At 36.8% G+C, this 26,053-nt stretch overlaps 1 protein-coding gene across 2 annotated transcripts in view; it reads left to right on the top strand.

Annotated features, from left to right (window-relative positions):
- The window catches only part of TTC28 (tetratricopeptide repeat domain 28), a 636,432-nt gene that overhangs the window by 24,416 nt on the left and 585,963 nt on the right, over nt 1-26,053 (top strand). For both annotated transcript variants that reach the window (XM_043558040.1, XM_043558041.1), the window contains exon 2: nt 15,654-15,932. In XM_043558040.1, coding sequence (XP_043413975.1) covers nt 15,654-15,932 — 279 coding nt within the window. The remainder of the gene's footprint in view (nt 1-15,653; nt 15,933-26,053) is intronic.

The raw sequence follows: 26,053 nt of genomic DNA on the forward strand, positions 1-26,053 counted from the left end.
CCCCCAAATTTGTATAGATACTGTTTGATTCATAAAATGTACATTTATTTAAAGACAGTACTGAATTCAGAGTAGCCTTTGCTGTTTGTATTTCTCAATTAGCGGTCTTAAAATGTACAGCTAAGAAATCAGAAAAAGGTTTTGATGTCTGAAAGGAGTCAAGAGAGGAGAAAGTATTGGCAATGATTGATCCAGATCAGATGGTGGCAAACTTTTAAAAAGGGCCTGACAGCAGATACTTTAGGTTTTATGGGCTGTAGTCTTTGTTGTGATACTAAAGTCTGCCACTGTAACACAAAAGCAGACTTAAACAATGTATAAATAAATGGACGTGGCTACGTTCCAATAAAACTTTATTTCCAAGAACAGGCAGTTGAAGTTTTCTGAGCCCTGATCTAGATTTTGTTAAAGTGACTTCAAATTCTCAAAATTAACTTTAAAACAATGGAAGTGGGGGGCGCCTGGGTAGCTCAGTTAAGCGGCGACTTCAGCTCAGGTCACGATCTTGCGGTTCGTGAGCTCAAGCCCCACGTGGGGCTCTGTGCTGACAGCTTGGAGCCTGGATCCTGCTTCGGATTCTGTGTCTCCCTCTCTCTCTGCCGCACACCCTCTCACACTCTGTCGATCTCTCAAAATAAATGAACGTTAAAAAAAAAAAAAGATGGAAGTGGACGAGGGGTTAGACTCTAATCAGTTTTTACACCTTACACAACACTTGATGAGGTGGACAAAGTCAAAAGAAATAGAAAAATTCAATTCCTTATAATTTGCAGCCCATTGACAAATACCTGAAATGGGCAGAGTAGGACATTCCTCAAGGAATTCACAACTGCCTTAATGTTAATGCTTTGCTAGAGGCAGAAAACAACGTTAGCTTGACAATAGCCAGACCTCCAGGATCCTACAAGTATTCTTTAACAGATGAAAATTCCTTTAGAAACTTCCTTTCTGTCCTACCCCTCCCCCCATTAGAAGTATGTAATCCATCTCTCCTCACAGAGGAGCTTCTCCTGCCCATGGGTCCTGTCCCCATGCTTTAATAAAAATACCTTTTTGCACCAAATATGTCTCAAGAATTCTTTCTTGGCTGTTTACCCCTGGCCTACATCACATCAGGGTGATCAGGGACATTTCCTGCCAACCATGACCCTTACATTGGATTAAAATATCCACTTTGTAAGTCTGTTGGTAAGTGTCAAGTTTCGAATCCTGTATTTCTGTCCTTTGACCTTCGTTTTATTCTCCTCTCGTTGATGTTGAGTACACAGAGATTTACATTTTCATCAGTTATGCATTCCTAGGTTCTGGATTGAGTCTGTTCATTTGCAGCATTCTTTCCTTCTAATTATCTCATGGTGGGCTTTTTTGGGTCATATTTATTTCAATAAAAGGTAGTTCCTTTTCCTTGATTCTAGTGCACTTCACTTTGGGACTTTCTGGTAAAATAGTGAAAGACTTGAAATGGATTTGGAAAAAGATTACTAGGTGCCTTCGGGTGAGTAGGTTGCCTGGAATGTATGTACCTTTCTGGATTATCTGATTCTATGAAGTTTTCACCTTTCATGGTCTTTGAACTGCTTTATACTTCTGTTCATTGTCCAAACTGATAGCAATGCAAATTATTCTTGTCCATAGATATGCAAATGATTATTTCCAGGTGGAGGGGCAATTGATTTCACTTTCTTCCTCTGGAAAGGCCAGTTTGCATCTATTTGCAGAGAAATTTATTTCATCATTTTTGATTGCTTATACATGTGGGGTACTTTGAACATTTTACTGGGTTACTCATTAATTAATGAGTTAAGTAAAGTCTTTGAAGTGTGTTCATTTCATATTTGTATGAGAGTCATAGTTTTACAAAAATGGATATTATAACAGGAACAAAGGTTATTTAGTGGTTTTTATTCACTAGTTCACCTGTCAAAATGCATTTCAAAAAAGAAGAACATGAAAGTACTAGTAAGCTCAGAGATAAATAATACCCTCAGGAATTTTTATTATTTGTCATAATTGCTGAAAAATGGTGTGAAAATTGCTGAAAATTTAAGGGCATGATATAACGTAAATTATGCTTATATGTTAGTTTAAGTTGCATGTGTTTGTAACTTGGTTGAATAACTAACTTTGACATGTGTGTTTTGAGTATCTGTTGTTTGGATGGGCTGGAGTGGGCAGATGCCGACCCCCCCAGGCATGGGATGGCCTTGCTATTTTCCACATTAGTCTTAAAAGAAAGGGGTTGGCTGTTTACCTAATAAAATGATATCAACTTATTTATAATCATCTCAAGTTAATAGAACAGTATAGAAACACAAAGTTATGAATATCAGATTTATGTTTGTTAAAAAACGAAATTCATCTGAGTAGATGTGAAGATCTAATGGCTTTATTCAGTGATTCTTGAATCAGGCAGATTCTGACTAGCAAGTAGAAAGGAGCTGTGGGGGGACACAGAATGGAGGGCTTTTATAGGGAGAAGGGGTCAGAAAAAGGAAGTTTCTAACAAAGAGTCGATTGTTTCAGGCAAGGTCACCTTCCTTTGGGGGAAGGGTGGCGGTGGAGGGCTGTTATGCAAATTATCTCACTAGTGCTGATCAGGTAATTCCAGACTGAGTTGTTACAGGTTACATCCCTGAGAGAGGTTGAAACTACAATTAGGTTAGATATTAGGTCTTGATTTGCTGTCATGGGGCAAGTGAACTCCATTTTGGGCCTGTTGTTCCTTTTTTGAGGGGGGAGGATGCAGGCAGGGAAGGGACAGAGAGGGAGGGAATCCCAAGCAGCCTCCTTGCTGCCAGTGCCAGCTCAGAGCCCGAGGCCGAGCTGGAACTCATGAACTGCAAGATGATGACCTTGAGCTGAAATCAAGAGTCGACACTTAACCAGCTGAGCCACCCAGGCACTCCTAATCATCCCTTTTGATCAGACTCTCACATTAACTGAGAGACAGGATAAAAATTTAAATCATTAACGTCACTCCAATCTATTGCTCTGAAGCTCTTGAAGTTTTTGTGGATCCTTTGTGTGGTGTTCATGACATTTGTTGCTTAGTCTCTTATATTCACAGGGCACAACTTCAGGTTCACATTTTTTTAAAGTTGGTCATCTCTTTGTTCCTTTTCTGACGTTCCAGTCTTAGGAAGATCATTTGCTTGGTGGTAAGTGTGAGCAAATGTGTTTAAAGCCTTTGAGAGAATACAGCATGCTAGGGAGACTGCTATGACTATGATAAGCAGGATAATTCCCAACATCTGGAGTTCACTTACCATGGTCCCTAAGACCCAAACAAATCAAAATCAGGTAGGTCAAAGAAAGACCTCATTGGAGGGGTCACTTGAAAAAAATTTTTTTTTAATATTTATTTTTGATAGAGAATGAGAGAGTGTGATCAGGAAAGGGGCAGAGAGAAAGAGAGAGGGAGACACAGAATCCAAAGCAGGCTACAGGTTCCCAGCTGTTAGCACAGGGCCTGATGAGGGGCTCGAACTCATGTACCTCAAGATCATGACCTGAGCCAAAGTTGGATGCTTAACCAACTGAGCCACCCAGGCGCCCTGAAGGAGTCATCTTTTTAAGCCAAGTGGCTTGCTCAGTAATCTTATGTACCTGAGTTTCAGCTTCTCCATGAGTGTTAATCCAGGTGCAGCAGGTGGTGTTGGCCAGGGAAGTAGGGCCCTGCCAAAGGAAGCAAATCTAGAATCATGAGTGCCTCCTGGTAATTCCCATTTCAGTCCGTGGTTCAGTACTGGAAAGGTGACAGCTGTGAAAGCCAGTGAAATTTTAAGGGTTTGTAGACCACACATGCTTTTTTATTCTGGTTATCCTTGCCTGTGTTCCTTTCTTTGTATAGAGCTTGTACATAAAGTTCCCCAAGTTTGGGGTTGTTAACCAGAGACAGGAAAAAGACCAGAGTGGGGTGGGGGGGGGAGTGTCTCTAGCATCATGGATAGATCAGAGCTCTTGATGAAAAATCCAGCAGTTGAAAGTTTGTTACCCTTAACAATGGTCTGGGATACATGAATGATGGCATTATGTTTCCAGGCCAGTGCTGAGTAAAGGAAAGAAAGAAGAGGATTTCATGTTTAGTTAAAGTATGTAGTCTTTTTTTTTAAAATTTTTTAAAAATGTTTTTATTTTTGAAGGAGAGAGCGAGCATGAGCAGGGGAGGAGCAGAGTGAGAGGGAGACATAGAATTTGAAGCAGGCTCCAGGCTCTAAGCTGTCAGCACAGAGCCTGATGCGGGGCTTGAACTCACGAACTGTGAGATCATGACCTGAGCTGAAGTCAGACACTTAACTGACTGAGCCACCCCGGTGCCCGAGAGAGTATGTAGTCTTTTTTTTTTTTTAATTTTTTGTTTTTCAACGTTTATTTATTTTTGGGACAGAGAGAGACAGAGCATGAACGGGGGAGGGTCAGAGAGAGGGAGACACAGAATCGGAAACAGGCTCCAGGCTCTGAGCCATCAGCCCAGAGCCCGACGCGGGGCTCGAACTCACGGACCGCGAGATCGTGACCTGGCTGAAGTCGGACGCTCAACCGACTGCGCCACCCAGGCGCCCCGAGAGTATGTAGTCTTGATGTGGCATTGGGAGCAGTTTATCTTGAGGTCAGCTCCTGCTCTTTTTAGTTAATTTGATTTTGAGGTGTCCAGCTGGTGTATAGGACCAGATGTCAGGTGGAAACTTACTCAGCTGTGAGGTATATACCCAAGATTCAAGGATATATCCCAGAGGCCCGAGTCTCTGAGGTTTGGCTGCCGACTGGGTAGTGAGGAAACCCTGGTATAGTCCTTTCCAGGGAGATTTGTGGGAAGTCTTTGTTCTTAAGGAGACTAAATTAGAAGGTGGGAGAAAATTGGAAATGTTAATTTGGAGAGTTGTAGACAGATATTTGAGGAAACTTAGAATTCAGGATCTAATCCAGTCACATGTATATAAGAAACCTCAAAGGCAATTGACAGGATTAGAGGCTAATCTAGGCAAAGGTACACAAACATAATTTTTCTCTCTACAGTTACCCCCATTTTTTTCTTCTACAAAAGATAATTATAGTAAAACTAATTTGTTTGCATCTAACTTGGCTTGATTACTTACATAAATGTAGCAAGAATAGTGATGGACCATATAAGCTCTTTTTAAGGCTGTTTTGCTGAAACTTTTTATCTCGGGTGGGATTCTTAAAAGCCTCTGAGGCTAGGAAGCCAAGCCAAGCCAAGGACTGACCATCAGATTTTACTTGCAGTACTTTTCCAGTCAAAGCCTTGGCAACATTTCCAGTTGTGTCCTGTTATATGGAGAACATATTCTTAGTGAACTTATGTAAATAACTGGGGGCACCTGGGTGGCTTAGTCGGTTGAGCGTCTGACTTCAGCTCAGGTCATGATCTCACAGTTTGTGAGTTCTAGTCCCTTATCAGGCTCTGTGCTGGCAGCTCAGAGCCTGGAGCCTACTTTTGATTCTGTGTCTCCCTCTCTGTCTCCTTCAAAAATAAATAAACATTAAAAGAAAAAAAAACAGCTAAAGTGCTATGAAGATAATACCTCAGGAGTTTCTGAATTCTGGATGGATCAAATGGGGAGAAAAAGTAAGTCTTTTATCTTTGTTTACAATGGGGTACTTTACCAAATTGTAAGTCATAGGTAGCTTAAGAGAAAAAGTATATTTAAAGCTGGGGAAAACCCCAAAACATTAAAAAGCCAGCAATGTTTCAGGCGAAAAGTCATACAAATTTATAATATTCCTCCTTAGTTAATTCAGTCCCATATAATTAGTACTTTTTTTGCTTGAATCCAGTTTAGTTTATGATTTTAAAGCTTTCAGAACTCTGTACTTGTCAAAATCCTTTCCATGAATCTTCTCTTTTTTTTTTTAAGTTTATTTGAGACAGAGAGGAAGAGAGAGAGAGAGAGAATGCACATGAGCAGGGGAGGGGCAGAGAGAGAAGGAGAGAGAAAGAATCACAAGCAGGCCCCATACTGTCAGTGCGGAGCCCCGATGCCTGGCTTGAACTTACAAACCATGAGGTCATAACCTGAACTGAAATCAAGAGTTGGACACCCAACCGACTGAGCCACCCAGGCATCCCTCCATTAATCTTCTTGACAATGAAACACTTTTGCAAAACATTTGAGTACAACAATAACTCTGTAAATGACAAAAGATTTTAAATCCCCATTGTTAAAGATCTGATGAGAGAGTTCATTACAGTGGAAACAACAAGGAAATTTGGTTATTTCTGTGATACACAACATTTTAAAATAACTGGAATTATGACTGATAACATTATATACCAGAGTATATCAGATTTCTAAGAATTTCATATACATGTATGTATAAGGTATACATATACAAAGGTAACAGAAAGAAAGCTTAGTATTATTTTTTGATAATGCTTCCAATATAATGTAACATCAAATAGCCCTAATTATTTTAACATTACCTTTTTTTTTTTTTTTTTTTTAAATTTTTTTTTTTTTCAACGTTTATTTATTTTTGGGACAGAGAGAGACAGAGCATGAACGGGGGAGGGGCAGAGAGAGAGGGAGACACAGAATCGGAAACAGGCTCCAGGCTCTGAGCCATCAGCCCAGAGCCCGACGCGGGGCTCGAACTCCCGGACCGCGAGATCGTGACCTGGCTGAAGTCGGACGCTTAACCGACTGCGCCACCCAGGCGCCCCTAACATTACCTTTTTTAGAAGGAGAGAGAGAATAAATCTTTTGAGATATTCCAGAGACCCTCTGAAAAATCCCAAAGTTAAAAGAACTCCATTTAGGATTTGGTTTGGGGAAGTTTGTCAAAAATATCAAAGGTTTTAAAATACTTGGTCAGGTAGGTTATTGTGAAACAACAGTTATCCATCTAAGCATAGTGACCATAAAAGACTTGCAGGCAAATACAGAAAGTTACCTCATTGTAAAGAAACCCAACTAACAAAAACCAAAAAACCATAGCTCTTTTAACAGAGAGGATTTAGGGGGCACCTCAGTGGCTCAGTTGATTAAGTGCCTGGCTTTGGCTCAGGTCATGATCCCATGGTTTGTGGGTTCGAGCCCCGCATCGTGCTCTGTGCTGACAGCACAGAGCCTGGAGCCTGATTCAGATTGTGTGTCTCCCTCTCTCTCTATTGCTCCCCCACTCGTGCTCTTTGCCTCTCTCTCAAAAATAAACATTTAAAAAAAAATTTTTTTTTCAACGTTTTTTATTTATTTTTGGGACAGAGAGAGACAGAGCATGAACGGGGGAGGGGCAGAGAGAGAGGGAGACACAGAATCGGAAACAGGCTCCAGGCTCCGAGCCATCAGCCCAGAGCCTGACGCGGGGCTCGAACTCATGGACCGCGAGATCGTGACCTGGCTGATGTCGGACGCTTAACCGACTGCGCCACCCAGGCGCCCTCAAAAATAAACATTTTAAAAAATTAAAAAAAAAATAGAGAATATTCAGCTTTCTTGAGTAATTAAACACCTGATAAAGTCAACACAGTAAATTATTTTGCCAGGACACACAATCTTTGTTTCCTCTGAAGATTACGTTAAGAGGTGAAGAAAAATCTTTCATACTCTCTTAGCAAGAGCAGACCAAGAGTCCAAGAAAACGTTGTCCTTTTAACAGAGAGACAGCCAAATTCTAATTTTGTACCAACTTACTTTTTATATTAAAGCTTATTTGCTTGGGGTGCCTGAGTGGCTCAGTCAGTTGAACATCCAATCTTGATTTCTCCTCAGGTCATGGTCCCAGGGTTGTGGGATTGAGTGCTGTGTTGGGCTCCACGCTGAGTGTGCATCTTGCTTAAGATTGTTACTCTCTCTCCCTCTGCCTCTCTCCCCCTCTTGTGCTCTGTCTCTGTCTCTCTCTCTCAAAGAAAAAAAGTAAAAAATATATTAAAAAGTTCATTTGCTTAATTAAATGTATTCTAATCTTAGCCAGTCATAACCAGCTTAAAATTCTTTTCTGAAGATTCCTTTTCTGCAAAACTTAGTGGCTTTAATTGCATATGTTAAAATTTAAAGCCTTCAAAAAGCCTGAATTTTTACTGAAAATAGAGAAGTAAACAGTTATGAACTATTAGCATTTTGTGGGGTGGCAAGCTTATACTTTTTATAATTTCTAGAAAACATGCTTTCTCATAATGACTTTCTCGGTCTGACATAAAACATGTTTTGTTATTGATCTCCATTTATTAATTACCTCCTGTATTTTGTGTTATCTATCCATCTATCTTAAACTTCACAAGTAATTATAGTTAGAATAATAGTATTTATTTATAACATATTATTATTTTTATTCCTTTCTTACTACATTTCTGTTTTCCTTCAATATTTCTTTTAGTGAAGGCCTATTGTTGATGCATTCCTTTGGTTTTGGTTTGTTTGTACAAATATTTATTTTACCTTTTGAAAAATTGTGATACATTAGCATACCATAAAATTCACCATTTAAAAGCATACAATTCAGTGTTTTTTTAGTATATTCACAACCATCGCCACTAATTCCAGAACATTTCCATCACCTTCAAAAAAAAGCCCTCATTGGGTCACCCATTTTCCCCTACCTCTAGCCCCCTGGCAACCAGTAATTTGCTTTCAGTCTCAATGGGCATGCCTTTCATGGACATTTGATATAAATGGAATCATACAAAGTGTGGCCTTGTCTCTGGCTTCTTTCCCTTAACATAGTGTTTTAAAAGATTCATCCATGTGCTCATGTGTGTCAGTTTATTCCTTTTCATTGTTCCATTGTATGGCTATGCCACATTTTGTTTATTCATTCATCAGTTGATGGACATTTGAGTTGTTGGCTTTTATAAATAATGTTTCTGTAAATATTTGTGTACAAGTTGTATGGAACACAACAATTCATTTGGGTAAATGCTTTGGAGTGGAATTGCTGGGTCATATGATAGCTCCATGTTTAACTTTTTGAGGATGTGACAAACCGTTTTCCAGAGTAACTTTACCATTTAAAATTCTACCAGCACTGTATGATGGCTCCTGTTTCAACTTCATTTTTGAACAATATTTTCTCTGCGTATAGACTTTTAGGTTAGCTATTTCATCTTCCCTCATTTCTGTTAAGCTTTGAAGATAATGTGTCTTTTCCTGTCCTCTATCTGTTTTAACATTTTCTCTTTGTTTTTGGTTTTTAGGAGTTTGACCATGATTTGTGTAGGTCTAGTTTTTTTGTTATTTTGGGGTTGAATGAAGTTCTTAACAGTTGGTTCAATATTCTATGCGTTGTGTTTCATCGGTTTTAGAAAATTCTTGGTCATGAGGTATTCAAATATTGCTTCTACTTCCTTCTCTTTCTTCTGAGATTTCACTGTAGGTGTGTTAGACTTCTTAGGCATGTTTCTTATTATGTCTCTTGTGTACCTACTTTCTCCCCCACCCCTTTCTTTTTGGGTATATTTCATTTTGGGTATTTTCTACGGACTTTTCTTCCAGTTTATTAATCCTGCCATTTGTTATGTCACATCTTGTAAACCCATCCACAAAGTTGCTAATTTGAGGTATTATATAGTTTAGTTTTGGGATGTACATTGAATTCTTTATTTTAAGGTCAGTTCTCCAGTGAGATTTTGTCTTAACCTATTTTGTTTTTGAAATATACAACTAATATGTGTTATCCATATGGGACTTTGGTGTAAATTCAAAAAAGGTCCTACTCTCTAGGCATAAGAATAACTTGGTGAGTGGAGAATAACTTTGTAAGACTTAAAAAGTGGTAGCCCCCTTCCTGTAGGCCATGCAGCTCTGGGCCAGGGGACAAAGGCTGGTTTTGTATCTCCCTTTTGTCTTCTCATCCAGACATACTTAGAAAGTGAACAGATTCTACAACTATATATATATATATATATATATATATATATATATACACACACACATATATATATATATATATATATATATATACACACACATATATATATATATATATATATATATATACACACACATATATATATATATATATATATGTGTGTGTGCCCTAATATATAATAGTAAGCTATGCTCTGTTTTCAGAGGTTTTTTTTTCATATTTTGAAAAAAGCTAATATATGCATATAGTAAAATATCAGATAGTATAAAATGGAAATGTTGGGTACCTTCCTAATCCTTTCCAGTCCTGAAATAATTTTCTTTTAAAAATTTTTTTTTTTTTTAACGTTTATTTATTTTTGAGACAGAGAGAGACAGAGATGAACGGGGGAGGGTCAGAGAGAGGGAGACACAGAATCGGAAACAGGCTCCAGGCTCTGAGCTGTCAGCACAGAGCCCGACGCGGGACTCGAACTCATGGACCGCGAGATCGTGACCTGGCTGAAGTCGGACGCTTAACCGACTGCGCCACCCAGGCGCCCCCTGAAATAATTTTCTATTGAGGCAGTTACTCTACTGGTTTATGTATCGTTTCCGGCATAATTAGTCCATATATATTTAAGCATGTAACTGTATGTATGTTTATGTATTATTTCCTCCCCCCACCCCTTTTTTCATGGGATATAACATATTCTGTATTGCTGTTCTGCAACTTGATTCTTTTCTGTTTTTCCATATCAGTATGTAAAACCTGCCTCATTCTTTTGGCTGGGTTTGTAGTGTCAATTATTGATCTGATTATTTTGATGTAATGAAAACTTTTTCTGTTGTCTAACATTTAGGTTATTTCTAACCTCATGCTAATACAAATGATGCTGTTATGAATATCTTGCATATGTGACTTTGCTTACATAGGTAAATGTGACTTCAGGATAAATTATCAGACGTGGAAAAAATTTCTAGAATTCAAAGGATACGTACCTTTTGTAACTATTCCTTAGTTCTATAATGAAATCATATCATTTACCACTTCCATCAACAATGTATGAATGTAACTTTTTCTTTATTCCCCTTACTATGAAAATGTACTGATAATTTTTTTCCATTAGTATGAGAGAAGAAAAATAATATCTCAAGGTTTAATTTTCTTTTAAAATAACTGAAGTCATGGGGTGCCTGGCTGGCTCTGTTGGTAGAGCACGTGACTCTTGATCTCAGGTTCGAGAGTTTAAGCTCCATGTTGGACCTGGAGGTTACTTTAAAAGAAAAAACAAAAAAACTGAAATCACACATTAAAAAAAATGTGCTTAAAAGCCATGTGGATCTCCTTTCTTATCTGCCTGTGCATATTCTTTGTCCATTGGATTTTTTATTTGTAGATTTTTATATAGTAAGAAAATTAGCTTTTTATTATATGTTGCAGAGAGTTTTAAAATTGATTTGTTACTCATATTTTCACTTTTTTTAAATTTATTTTTTCTTACTTAGGTATTTAAAGCTTTTATGTTGTCAGATTTATGTCTTTTATGTCTTTAGGTTGTGTTATAATTAGAAAGGCCTTCCTTAGCTTATATGATAAAAAATTCTTCTATATTTCATTTTAATAATTTAATAGTTTATTTTAAACATTTAATTCTTTGATTCATGTATCATTTTTTGATATAAAGGATGATAAGTATTTTTCTGTATCATTTGAATGCTCAAAATTTATAACTGGTCTGGAACTATTACAGTTTAGTAATTGTACGTGGCTGAGTATTCTGAGCCTATTTCATTTATGTTATTGCCACTATCATTTCAAGATGAGTTTGTCAGAGGATCACTGAAAAATATCGACCATGTTAATATTTGTTGACATCCTTAAACTGTAAATACTGGAAATATATGAGAAAAGAAAGAATATTATAATCAGTGAATCTAACTAAATTAGTGATTCAGAAGTTTATTTTAGTTTATTTTTTGAGAGAGAAAGAGCACAAGTGAGTGAGGGGGCAGAGAGACAGAATCCTAGAAGGGATAAAGAGAGAGAGAGAGAGAGAGAGAGAGAGAAATAAGTGGGGTTCACCCAAAGTGGGATCATGTTTTTACCTGAAGTGGGGCTTGAGCTCACCTGACGAGAGACTTGAACTCACGAACTGTGAGATCATGACCTGAGCCAAAGTCAGATGCTTAACGACTGAGCCACCTAGGAGCCCTGAAATTTGATTTTATTTTTTAAGATCTCCATGGTACTATCCACTCTGTTTCTGAATTTAATATGGCCAGTTGTTCCAAGTACTGTATATATAATCTGAAATACATGCAGGGGCCTTTTTTCCCCCCTCTCTGTCATGCCAAGTTTATTAATAGCAGAGAAGATAAAGAGGAACTAGGTAGATTATACTCCTTTTTTTAACCGTACACAAAATGCTATTTATTAGCCTCCTAAGGATAACACCATAACTAGCTTATTAGAAACAGGCATAGTTTGACAGTTTAGAAGCTTCTGTGGACACTTATTAGAGTGCCTTTTTCTTTTAAATTTATGGACATGTGGTGGTGGTGATTTAGTATTTATTTATAATGTAGTATTTATAATCTGTCTGCACTAGCACTTTTCCATGGTGTTTTACTTTGCTCTCAGAGGCTTTATTTAGTAGTTTATACCAGAGGGTTTTTGTTTGTTTGTTTTTTAAGTAGGCTCTACACCCAACATGGGACTTGAACTCATGACTCTGAGATCAAGGGTCACATACTCTACCAACTGGGCCAGCTAGGCGCTCTAGTTTATAACAGAGTTTTAGCAACTTCCTGTCTGGGAACATACTCTACCAAAAAGATCCTTTGATCTCATATGTATGGTATCTCCTGTCTCAGATTCACAGTGTGTAAAATAAAAGCTCTGAGGTCTTCCACTAAAGCAGAAACTCGTTTTCCTTGTTCCTCCAAGTATCGTGAGGACCTAGGGTTCTTAGGGGTGCATAATTTGGGAAATGTTACTTTATATTACTGTATATGGAGGTAGTGGAATGCAGAACTTTTCTTAATTTGATTCTTATTTGTGTTGGCATTGAACCAAATTATTACTCTGAGAAGTAGGGAGGGGATGCTCTAATAGTAGGATCATGTCTTTTTCACTTTTAAGCTACATTTGAAGCTAACCATTTTACTGTTAAAGGCTGTTATTTATATTTTTATGTCATACCCTTGAGTTTTCAAATATAGATTTGGTTTTCATAACTTATGGCTAGTACTGCCCTTATTTTGGACTCCTGATGACTATATTTTCCAAAATGAAATCAGTTTTGTACATTGTCAGTACCTCAATACATTGGTTTGATGATGTGGATAAAAAAATTAAGAATCAAGACTCTTTAAAGGAAAATCCTTGTTTGGTAAATGTTACATAGTCCGTTAATTTTCAAACGGTATGTTTCATGATCATAATTTAAAACAGCAACAACAGACTAACCAGAATACAATCTTGGTTTGTCACTTCCAGTATGAGGAAGTTGAGAGATATAACTTGAACACTGATATTGGACATTTCTAGAATATATTTTATTATTATTATTTTTTAAATTTTATTTTATTTTGAGAGAAAGAATGCACAGTGAGAGAGAGGGAGAGAGAATCTCAAGCAGGCTCTGCATTGCCAGCACAGAGCCCAATGCAGGGCTCGAATTCTCGAACTGTGAGATCAGGACCTGAGCTGGAAACCAAGAGTCGGACACACAACTAACTGAGCCACCCAGGTGCCCCAAGAATATTTTTAATGTTTCAAATTGTCATGGAAATCTAGTTCATGATATTCCTGTAAACAGGAAAAATAGTAATTGTCTGTGTGAAGATTAGCTCTGCTTTTTTCCTCCTTTCTGTGGAATTTGTCCTTTGTCCTCTGTGAAGAGTCTGGTACTTTTTAAGTATTGGTTGTGTTACATCTCAGATCTGTCCTCTTTTTTTTTTTTTTTTAAGATTTATTTATTTAAGTGATCTCTATACCCAACATGGGACTCGAACTCATATCCCTGAGATTAAGAGTCACATGCTCTACCACTTGAGCCGGCCAGGCACCCCTGTGTTCTTTTGAATGGAGGGACTTAGTCTTAAAGAAAGACGTGAGGAAGAAAATTATACTTTACACTTTTTGTTTTAATTGTACTCAGGGCAAGTCTGCTTAGAATTGCAAACTGTCTCTCTGGATACTGATGTCTTAAGTTTCTTCTCTTGGCACTCTGATGCAGTTCCTAATTTTCCTATTTTAAAAATAAGTAACGTTTGACTCATTCACTCCCTTTGGTTTTAAGGTCAGTGTTATTAAGTCATAGGAAACTTAATGATTTGGAAGAAATCAACATAAAAAACGGGTCTTAAATTGCCAAGATACAGTTTACGGCAGATATTTTGTTTTTCTTTTTGGTGATTTCCAAAAACTGGTGTTTGTCTTTGAAATTCCATGGTAGAAGCCCAATTACCAAATTTGTCAGTCTAAAAGATTCATTGATACATTAAAACTTATGTTTTTAAATTTTTTAAATATTTTAATTTTAGAACTCACATATACTTACTGTATAACATTTGGATAAGAAAGGTAACTCTGGGGTGCCTGGGTGGCTCAGTTGGTTGAGTGCCTGACTTCGGCTCAGGTCATGATCTCGCGGTCTATGAGTTCAAGCCCTGCGTTGGGCTCTGTGCTGACAGCTCAGAGCCTGGAGCCTCTTTCAGATTCTGTGTCTCCTTCTCTGTCTGCCCCCACCCCTCCTCTCTCTCTCTCTCTCTCAAAAATAAATAAACATTAAAAAAATAAAAAAAAAATAAAGATAACCCATAATTTTATATCCAGAGATAACTTAGCATAGTTATTATTTTGATCATTTATTTCATTTTCTGAGTGCAACTATCTTAATATAGTTTAGATCATGTTTTCTGTATTGACTTGTATTTGTATTTTTTCCCTTAATATAAATAACTTTATGCATGTGTGTATGTAATCTCTACACCCAACATGTGGCTTTAACTCAGGTCCCAAGATCAAAAGTCTCATGCTCTACTGAGTGAGCCAGCCAGGCACCCTCACTTAGTAGAACTGTAAATTGCCAGGAAAAAGTCTAAGTATTCTTTTGCATTCACTCATTCATTCATTCATTCATTCATTCATTTATTCAGTCATTCTGTCAATCCAAAAAATATAAATATAAATATGCATGTTTTTTAAAGTTTGTTTTGAGAGAGAGAGGCAGAGAGAGAGGGAGAGAGAGAATCCCAAGCAAGTTCCTCCGTGAGTGCAGAGCCTGATGTAGGACTCGATTTCATGAACCACAAGAACACAACGTGAGCAGAGATCAAGATTAGGATGCTTAACCAACGGAGCCACTCAAGTACCCCTAAATATGTATGTTTATAACTATATGTACATATATAAAACAGATACATATGTATATATATATATGCATATATATATGCATGCATATATATATATATATATATATATGCATTCAAAGTACTATGTTGGCTGCTTCTTTGAAAGGTTATTAACTTTCAGGCTACAAAAGTTTACTATATAAAGCAGACCATGAAGAATGTTCTTTTATTTATTTATTTTTACTTTTGAGAGAGCACAGGCAGGGAAGGGGCAGAGAGAGAGGGGGACAGAAGATCTGAAGCAGGCTCTGCGCTGACAGCAAGAGCCAGATTAAGGGACTTGAACTCACGAACCGTGAGATCATGACCTGAGCCGAAGTCAGACGCTCAACCAACTGGACCACCCAGGCACCCCAGAATGTCCCTCTTCTCTTGAAATTCAGACAAAGAAACCCTCTGGATTATCTGACAAAGTTTCTTTGTTTGTAGATTCCTCTCTTTGGTGCTAAGACTATTGGTCGGAGAAGTCCTGATGGACCAGTGTTGAGCAAAGCTGAATTTGTTGAGAAAGTTCGTCAGAGTAACCAGGCCTGTCATGATGGAGATTTTCATACAGCTATTGTTCTGTACAATGAAGCCCTGGCTGTTGACCCTCAGAACTGCATCTTATACAGCAATAGATCTGCAGCCTATATGAAAATCCAGCAGTATGACAAGGCACTGGACGATGCAATCAAAGCTCGACTTCTCAATCCCAAATGGCCAAAGGTAGAAATTTCATTTACTTTCACAGAATCTTTTGTGCTGATTTCTTATTTTAATGTAACATTTCATTGAATTTGCAGTTGTTAATATTTTGATACTCTGTACTTCAGCAAAATGTTGAATGGCCTCATTGAGCTGGTATGCTAGTGAATGGCTTCCTTTTTTATGCTTTGTAATAGTGCTCTCCATGTTCAAGTTTAATTCTTTTCCTGTATGTTTGAAATTTGAAATTTTTTTCTACTCAGCTTCTTGATAGGATACATTTTAGTCATTTATATATAGGTTTCCACATCTCCTTTTTACACAGATGTTTTAGATGGAGATGTTTTTTTTCTTTGAATTTAAAAGAATTAATTTTATTCTGTCAATCATTGCTTGTTTTCAGAATGGTATTTAACCAGAAAAACTTTTTTTCCTAATACATCATTTTAATTATCTATGTTCCCTTGGATAGTTTAAGGTTTGAATGATCTTTGTTTTGTATATACTTTATTTTCAGTGTGCCTGTTTGCTGTCTAACCCCCATTAAGATGTGCTGAAGTGTTTGAGATCCTTTTTATTGAGCCACGAAACCATTTGATACCATTTTTGGCTTTCTGTTGCATTAACAAAGGCTCATGGATATTTGCTAGAGATTTAAAAAATATTCTTACTGTCTTATTAATGCTATAGTTATATTAATTTATACTTTAACTGTGGTAGGTACTTTTGGCCTCGTTCAGTGGAATTTCCAGTATTGCTGCTGCCTCATGAATTGTTTAGTATTGTGTAATTCCCTAACAGAGTTGTTTTGTAACTATAATTGCTGCAAATCAAACAAAATCTATTTTAAAAAATTGTTATAGGACACCACTTGGGGGTTAGAATGCTGTTTTCAAAGGACAGACCCAGGTTCAAATTCCTTCTCTTTTGTTAATGGCTCTCTTTTGTCTGGCTTTTGGTAAATTTCTTAACCTCTCTAGGGTTAAGATAAATGGAATAATAATACCTATCTTGTGAGGCCATTTAAGAGTCAGAGATAATTTGTTACTTGTACATAGTATGCATTTGATAGATAATAGCTATGATTGTGACATTTTTATTGAAGGTACAAGTAAGTAAGTTATTCTAGCAAAGCTTGGCATGTGTCTTCTCTTTCTCTTTCCCTTTTTCTTTTAAACCTGTGGTTGATTGCAACGAGCCTGATAAATAGCTTAATTCTCAAATTAAGTATTTCCATTCTTTCCTTTTTTGGATCCACTTATTTTATGTCCTTCCTATATTTGTGAACATTTTAAAACTTTCATCTTTTTCCTTTTTCTGTCATTCTACTTTCTTTTGTCACCCTCTTGCGATTTAGCACACACACACAAAATAGCTGAAAAAGGTGCACTTTTATGATGATAGATAAAACAAATCAACCTTTTAAGGTAATCTTATCAAGTCTTAGTCTCTGATGTTTTTCCCCGTATGATAAGTGAAGTTGTTCTATGTTTACCATTTGCATTAATATTTCAGCTCCATATTTGGCTTCAAGGAAAACTAATTTAGGAATATCTAGAATTATGTAACATGTAAATTAGTTTTTATTATTGAAATCATGAAAGGGTTTTCATATACAATGTGATTCATAATAAAATTAATTTATAAAGAAATTTCCACTACTGTATAAATTCTTTCCATTTCATAAAAACTTTATTTTATACTTAGTTTTCTAGGAATATACTTACAATATAAAAGAAGGTTAAGTTGTACTGTTTTGTTGTAAAGATATGTCTGTTGAAATTTTATCAATTTTTTTTTCCTTTGCTGAAAAGACTATCTTTTCCCCATTGAATTATCTTTAGTGCCTTTGTCACAAATCATTTGAGCATAAAAGTGTGGGGCTATTATTGGTCTTCCTATTTGGCTTTTCTAACTTTCTCATTAAAATCTTTTTGGCTTTTGAAGTCTTTTTCTGAAATGTCATTATTGTCTAGTGTGATTAGGGAAAACATTAATTCTAATTTCTATTTATGGTAATTAAAAAAAGTGTTTTAAAAATGTTTATTTTATTTTGAGAGAGAGAGAGAGAGAGAGAGAGAGACAGAGTGTGAACAGGGGAGGGTCAGAGAGAGAGGGAGACACAGAATCTGAAGCAGGCTCCAGGCTCTGAGCTGTCAGCACAGAGCCTGATGCGGGGTTCAAACTCACGAACAGTGAGACCTGAGCTGAAGTCAGACACTTAACCAACTGAGGCACCCAGGCATCCCTCTATGGTAATTTTTTATGTAAATATCTCAGGGCTCCAGCGATTGGATAGAGTCTTTTATTTGTGTCTATTTTGTCTGAATGAGAAATGATTTTGGTGTGTTATGGGCTGCAAAAGAGGTTATGAAAGCCTCTGAAAAGAATAAGCCCAGTGTTATTACCAAATTATGATAGTTATCTCCAACTGCCTTTTAGCTATTGTCTGTTTATGTTCATTCTTTTCGTGTCCTGTTTAAGAAATATTTATCTTACTCAGGGTTATAAAGTTTTTCTTAGGTTTTCTTCTAGAATTTTTATAGTTCTTACCTTTCGGTCTTTGATTCATTTCAAGTAAATTTTGCGGTATGTTGCGAGATAGGGGTCAAGATTTATTATTATTTTTTCAATATAGATAATCATGTTCCAGCAACATTTGTTGAAAAGACTATCCTTTCCCCATTGAATGATCTTTGGTGCCTTTGTCACAAATCATTTGACCCCATAAAGTATGGTGCTATTATTGGTCTCTATTTTGTTCCACTGACCTATCTATCCTATGCCCTAAATGCACACTGTCTTGATTACTGTAGCTTTATTGTAAGTCTTGACATCAGATATTGTGAGTTTTCCATCTTTTTTTTTTTAATGTTTATTTATTTTGAGAGAGAGAGAGAGAGAGAGAGAGAATGCATGTTTGAGTTGGGGAGGGGTAGAGAGGGAGGAAGAATCCCAAGCAGGTTCCTTGCTGTCAGCTTGGAGCCCAACATGAGACTTGATCTCACGAACTGAGATCATGACTTGAGCCAAAATCAAGAGTTGGACATTTAACTGACTGAGCCATCCAGGCTCCCCTGAGTCTTTCATCTTTATTCTTCTTTTCCTAGGTTGTTTTTGATATTATCAGTCTTTGTATTTTTATATAAGTTATGAAACCATAACTTTTTCAATTTTTTCAAAAAGCCTCCTGGGAAATTAATGGGGTTGCATTGAACTTTTAGAGCAGTTTGGAAAGAATTGCCACCTTAACTTTATTCAGTTTTCTAATCATGAACATGGTATCTGTCCCCATTTATTTAGTCCTTCTTTCATTTTCCTTTGTAACCTTTTATAGTTTCTAGTGTTCAGTCTTGTACATATTTTATTAAATTTATTCCTAAGTATTTTGCTTCTTGATGCTATTATAAATCGATTTAAAAATTTTTATTTTCTATTTCTTCATTGCTAGTATATGGAAATGGAATGTATTTTTGTACTTTGTATCATGTGACCCTGTTAAATTCACTATCAAGTTCTAGTGGGGTTTTTTGCAGATGCCTTAGGATTTTTTCTGCACATGATCATATAACCTGTAAGGAATGACAGGTCTTTTTTTCTTTTGCATATGCTTTTTATTTCTTTCTCTTGATCCATTGTACCTGTTAGGATATCCAGTCTAATTCTGAATAGAAATGGTGACAGCAAACTTCCTTATTCATTCTTGATCTTAGTGGGAAGGCATTGAGCTTTTCTTTGTTGAGAATTATGTCCTTAATCTGGTGGAGGATGTTCCCTTCAATTTCTGTTATGACTGAGTGTTGAATTTTGTCATTTTTTTCTTCATTAATTGAAATTATAATTTTTTTCTCATTTAGTCTGTTAATATCATAAATTAAATTGATTCTGTTTTGGAATGTTAGGCCAAGCTTGCCTTCCATGGGATAAATACCACTTAGTTATTATGTCTTAATCCCTTTTATATATTGTTGGATATGATTTGCTATAATTTTGTTAAGAGTTTTTGCATCTTTGTGAAAGATATTGATCTGTTTTCTTTTCTGATGATGTCTTTGATTTTGGTATCAGAGTGATACTGGCTTCATACAATGAAGTGTTCTCTCTCGTATTTTTTGAAAGAGTTTTTGTTGGATTGGCATTGTTTATTTCTTAAATATTTGGTAGCATTCACCAATTAAGCCATAATTGCATGTAGTTTTCTTTTTGAGAAGGTTTTATTTTTATCTTTTTATATTTTAAAGTTTATTTATTTATTTTGAGGGGGAGGGAGGGGTAGAGAAAGGAAGAGAAAGAATCCCGAGCAGGCTGCACACTGCCAGCACAGAGCCTGATGCCAGTCTTGACCCCATGAACCTCAGGATCAATAACCTGAGCCGAGATCAAGAGTTAGACGCTCAACTGACTGAGCCACCCAGACGCTTCTGTGGGAAAGTTTTAATTATGAATTCAATTTCTCTGATTGATATAAGACCATTCAAGTTTTCTGTTTCTTCTTAGTTTGGTATTTTGTTTGTTTCATTAATTTTTACATTTAATTTGCGTTGCAAATTTATTGCTATAAATTTGTTGATAACATTCCCTTACTATCCTTTTAATTTCTGTAGGATCTTTAGTGATGTCCTTTCTTTCATTCCTGTTATTAATTTGATATTAATTAATTTCTGTGTCTTATCTCATTAGTCTGCTTAGAGATTTATCAATATTATTCATCTTTCCAGACAATCAGCTATTAATTTCATTGATTTTGAATATTATTGTACATTTTCTCTTCCATCAATTTCTGTTCTTTATTTCCTTCTTTATAATTATTTTACATTTAATTTGCTCTCTCTTCCTTATTCTTTTTTTTTTTTTTATTAAAATTTTTTTTTTCAACGTTTTTAATTTATTTTTGGGACAGAGAGAGACAGAGCATGAACGGGGGAGGGGCAGAGAGAGAGGGAGACACAGAATCGGAAACAGGCTCCAGGCTCTGAGCCATCAGCCCAGAGCCTGACGTGGGGCTCGAACTCACTGACTGCGAGATCGTGACCTGGCTGAAGTCGGACGCTTTACCGACTGCGCCACCCAGGCGCCCCTCTTTTTTTTTTTTTTTTTTTTAATATTTATTTTTGAGAGAGACAGAGTGTGAGTGGGGGAGGGGCAGAGAGAGGGAGACACAGAATCTGAAACAGGCTCCACGCTCTGAGCTGTCAGCACAGAGCCTGACATGGGGCTCAAACCCACAAACAGTGAGATCATGACCTGAGGTGAAGTTGGACACTTATGATTGAGCCACCCAGGCACCCCTTCCTTTTTTTTCTTAAGATGAGAACTTAGGCCATTGATCTTAAATATTCTTTTTTTTAAAATTTATTTATTTATTTTGAGAGAGAGACAGAGTGAGTGGAGGAGGGGCAGGGAGAGAGAGAGAATCCCAAGCAGGCTCCATGCTGCCAGTGCAGAGCCCGATGTGGGGCTCAACTCATGAACCATGAGATCATGACCTGAACTGGAACCAAGAATTGAAGACTTAACTGCCTGAGCCACCCAGGCACCCCTTAAATCTTTTTTTTTTTTTTAAACTTTAATTTAATTTTTTTGTGGGGAGGGGCAAAGGGAGAGGGAGAGAGAGAATCTTAAGCAGGCTCTGCACCCAGCACAGATACTGATGCAGGGTTTGATCTTACGACTGTGATATCTTGACCTGAGTGAGTTGGATGCTTAACCAACTGAGCTACCCAGGTGCCCTTTCTTCTTTTTTTAAGAAATATAAGCACTTAAAGCCAAAATTTTCTTTGCTAGTACTGCTTTTGCTGCATCCCACAAATTTTGATGTCATATTTTGTCATTCTGTTTAGAATAGTTTTGAATTTTCCTTGGCAGTACTTACTTGATCCATGGGTTATTTTAGAAGTATATTGTCAAATTTCCTAATATTTCTTATTTTTAAAGTTTTCTTATTGTTGATATCTAACCTAATCCCATTGTGGATGAAGAACACAATTGACATGATATTAACTTTTTAAAATTTACTGGGGCTTGTTTTATGGCCCATCATGTTTTATCCTGGTGAAACCTGCTATGAGTGCCTGAAAGGAATATGTATTCTGTAGTTGTTAGGTGTAGTTCTATAGATATCAGTTAACTCAAGGTGATTGATACTATTGATGTCTTCTAGGTCTTTGATAACTTATTATTTTTTGGTCTAATTATTCCATCAATTGTTAGAATAGAGAAGTTAAAATCCACAACTAAGATTTTGGAATTGGTTCTTTTTTTTAATATTGTGAATTTTTGCTTCATAATTTTTAAAACTCTGTTATTAACATATACCACTTTATTATTATTCTGTGTTCTTGATGAATTGATCCTTTTATCATTGTGCTAGGTCCCTTTTTATCTCTGGTAGTAATTATTGTCGTAAGGTATATCTTGCTTGATTCTAATATAGCCACTTCAGTTTTTTAATTCTTACTCTTTGCATTATGTATCTTTTCTATCCATATATTTTCAACTTCTCTGGGTCTTTACATTTCATATTCATCTTTTTTTGACAATATATATTATTTCTTTTTAAAAAAAGTTTATTTTTGAGAGAGAGAGACAGAAAAGTGAGCGAGCTCAGAGAGGAGCAGATGTAGAGGGAGACAGAGAATCCCAAGCATTCTCCATGCTGTCAGCACAGGGCCTGATGCAGGACTCAATCTCATGAACATAGAGTTCATATCATGAGTGGAAATCAAGAGTTGGATGCTCAACTGACTGAACCACCCAGGCACTCCTGTTTCTTGCTTTTTAAATCAATTTTTTCAGTCTCTGCCTTTTAATTGGAATCTGTGTTCATTAACATTTAATGTAATTATTGATGTTGATTTTTTTTTTTCTGTACCATTTTATTTGTATTCTCTGTTTTTTCCTGTTATTCTTTTCCTGATGTTTATTGGTTTATTTGACTACTTTTTGAGTTGATTTGTTCTTTTCTTTTGAGAGTTTTTCATTGTTTTTGATTGTTATTGATGTTGTTTGGCAGGTTATTATTTTAATTGTTATTTTTTTAGAGACAGAGGGAGAGGGTACAGGGGCAGAGGAAGATAGAGAATCTTAAGTAGGCTCCACGCTCAGATTGTGGGCTCAATCCCACAACCCTGGTATCATGATCCAAGCCAAAATCAAGAGTCAGACACTCAACTGACTGAGCCACCCAGGGGCCCCTGGCAGGTTATTATCTTGGTTAGAATAGAATTGCATACTTTGTTTCTTGAGTTGCAGCTCTAGTTTCAGTACAGATATTTTGTCGTTATTTGAGCTACTCAAGGATTAGCCAAAGATGTGGGTAGAGAATTTGAGTATCCCTTTTCTGGTTCTTGTCCTTCTGGGATTCTTTTCCTCCTTGGCCACAGGTAGTGGTTTCCTGTGCTTCAGTATTCTGATTTCCCCAGCCAGAATGACAGTGCTCCAGTCACCCTGGTCACCACTCTGATTGGGAACTCACTTAACAGCTCTCTTCCTCCAGAATCTGTTGGCTTCTATTCACTCTCCAGTGCTTTCAGGTAGGTTATTTTTGTGTTGTATCTAGATTTTGTAGTTATTTTCTTTGTGGGAGTGGGTTCACTAGGATCTTGCTCAGTAGTTAGTGGAAACAGAAGTGATGTCTTCTCAGTGATCTAAGGTTCCTCATTTTCAGTGGATCCCAACAAAGTCATCTTGCTTCCTTAGGCCAAGTAGCTTTCTTGATGTTTTGAGTTGTCTTTTTAGGGTCATTGTTCCTAGTTACTCGTCTTATTCATTTACAATATTTATTTCTGTTTCCTTTTTCATTCATTCATTATATTGGTGAATAGCCCTTCTGCATTCTGTATTCCTTATATATCTTATGCAGTGTATTTTCACAGCCAGTATTATAGTCCAGGTTATTATAGTTTCATTCTTACTTTGTTGTAAGTTAAAAAAGCTTTTTTAATGTTTTTATTTATTTTTGAGACAGAGAGAGACAGAGCATGAGCAGGGGAGGGGCAGAGAGAGAGGGAGACACAGAATCCAAAGCAGGCTCCAGGCTCTGAGCTGTCAGCACAGAGCCTGACACGGGGCTCGAACTCACGGACTGTGAGATCATGACCTGAGCTTAATTCAGACGCTTAACCGAGTGAGCCACCCAGGCGCCCCTGTCGTGAATTTTTTTATTGTAACAATATTCTAATGAAAAACTTTCTGTTGTTTCGTGTTTCCAAGTAACCTGATATTCAAGACTCTGCACAAATGGTTATATTTCCCCCTTTATTACTTGCTGCTGGGATGACAAACCTGCTCTTCTTATCGATTGTGTCTTTTCCTTTTTCTTCTTCCTTCCTGTTTATGCCAAACTGTGCCTGGAGTTTTGTTCCTTGCTTCTGCTTGTCTAATTCAATTCTCATCTTTCCCTGAAAGCTACATTGAGCTTCTGTGAGTATGATAGTCATTTTGCTAATTTCAATTAATTATTTATATTGTTTTATATATATATGTGTGTGTGTGTATATACACACACACACACACACACATATATATATATAATATATATATATATATATATATATATATATATATATATATATATATATATAAATGTATGTTTCTTGAGTGTATCTGAGTCTTTAGCTTGAAAGTGCCTGGAAAGCTTGTCTTCTACTATAGCCCAGACATTGCAGAGAGAGAGAGGGACAGAGGATCTGAAGCAGGCTCTGTGTTCAAAGCACAGAGCCTGATGCAGGGCTTGAACTCATGAACTGTGAGATCATGACTTGAGCCGAACTTGGATGGTTAACCGACTGAGCCACCCAGCTGTCCCTCCTTAAATTTTTCTTTTCACTTTAGTGTCTAAGTCAAAGAGAAAAGAGATATAATTGTGCATTTCCTTCTTGAAGACTTCTAAGGAAGTAGATGTCACAGACCATAAGCTTTGACAATATAAGTTTTCTTTTTTCTTAATTAGCCAATTTCCTCAATAGATTTAGTTCACTTTTTAATCAGTTGTGGAAGGGATCTAACATTTCTTTCAAATCTCCCAACTTAAAACCTTTCATGTATTTAGTGAGTTAGCATAGTATAATGTAAATAGGATGTACAGGCAGTCTTCACTTTGCATGGTAGGACAGTACCATAGAAGCAACTGTACAAGCTGAAAAATCTTACATGAACTTTGCAATGATTTCAACTGTTCTGTGGCTTTTTAAAATTTTTTTTAATTTTTTACTTAAAAAACTTTTGATGTTTATTTTTGAGAGAGAGAGAGCGAAATCGTGCCTGCACGCGCACGCACACAAGCTCACACACACACACATGCACGTGCAAGGGGGAGGGGCAGAGAGAGAGGGAGACACAGAATTGAAAGTAGGCTTCAGGCTCTGGGTGGTCAGCACAGAGTCCAGTGTGGGGCTCGAACTCATGAATGGCAAAATCATGACCCAAGCCAAAGTTGGACACTTAACTGAGAGCCATCCAGGTGCCCCAAGAATGGAAAAACTATTAAAACAGATATTTAGTACATTGTGCTTTAAAATGTTAGAAACATTGAGAATTTGTTTTATTTTTTTGTATAAAACTTCTCTGTAGTTATTTGAATTGTTCTTGTTGCTTTCTTCTCATCGCATAAATTACAGTACAGAGTATCTTTTCTGTGCCTTGGTGAATTGTCATACTACTTTCTAGTTTGGGTCAGCTTATAAAATGTTAATCCTCAGTGTGAAATATCTCTGAGCATTCCTGCAGTTACAGTAATTTTGCCAGAATAATGTTCTCTGGAACATTTTAGCCTTTTGGTCACAACCACTTTCCTCATTTACGTTGACAAGTTCATTCTCAAAGTTCTTCTAACTGGACCTCTTCAACAGTGGCTGTGTCAACATTCCCATCGTCCACTATTTTCTTCTATAACTCTCTTTGTGTTTGAGCTGAATTTTATCTTCCGCATTATCACTCTTTATTTCTTTGCTGCATTCATCTTTGTTCCTCAATTCTCCTTTTCCAAAACCCATTTTTATAAAATGTCCACACGGGTTTGTCACTGGAAGATAAAGGGGCAACACAACCACCTTTTTGCTGTTTCTGTGTGAGCTGAATAACAGATGTATGCAGTGACCAATCATCACAGACTTTGAAATGAGTGATGTGATTGGTCATTAATC

Source organism: Prionailurus bengalensis, chromosome D3, assembly GCF_016509475.1.
Source record: "Prionailurus bengalensis isolate Pbe53 chromosome D3, Fcat_Pben_1.1_paternal_pri, whole genome shotgun sequence".
Lineage (NCBI taxonomy): Eukaryota > Metazoa > Chordata > Mammalia > Carnivora > Felidae > Prionailurus > Prionailurus bengalensis.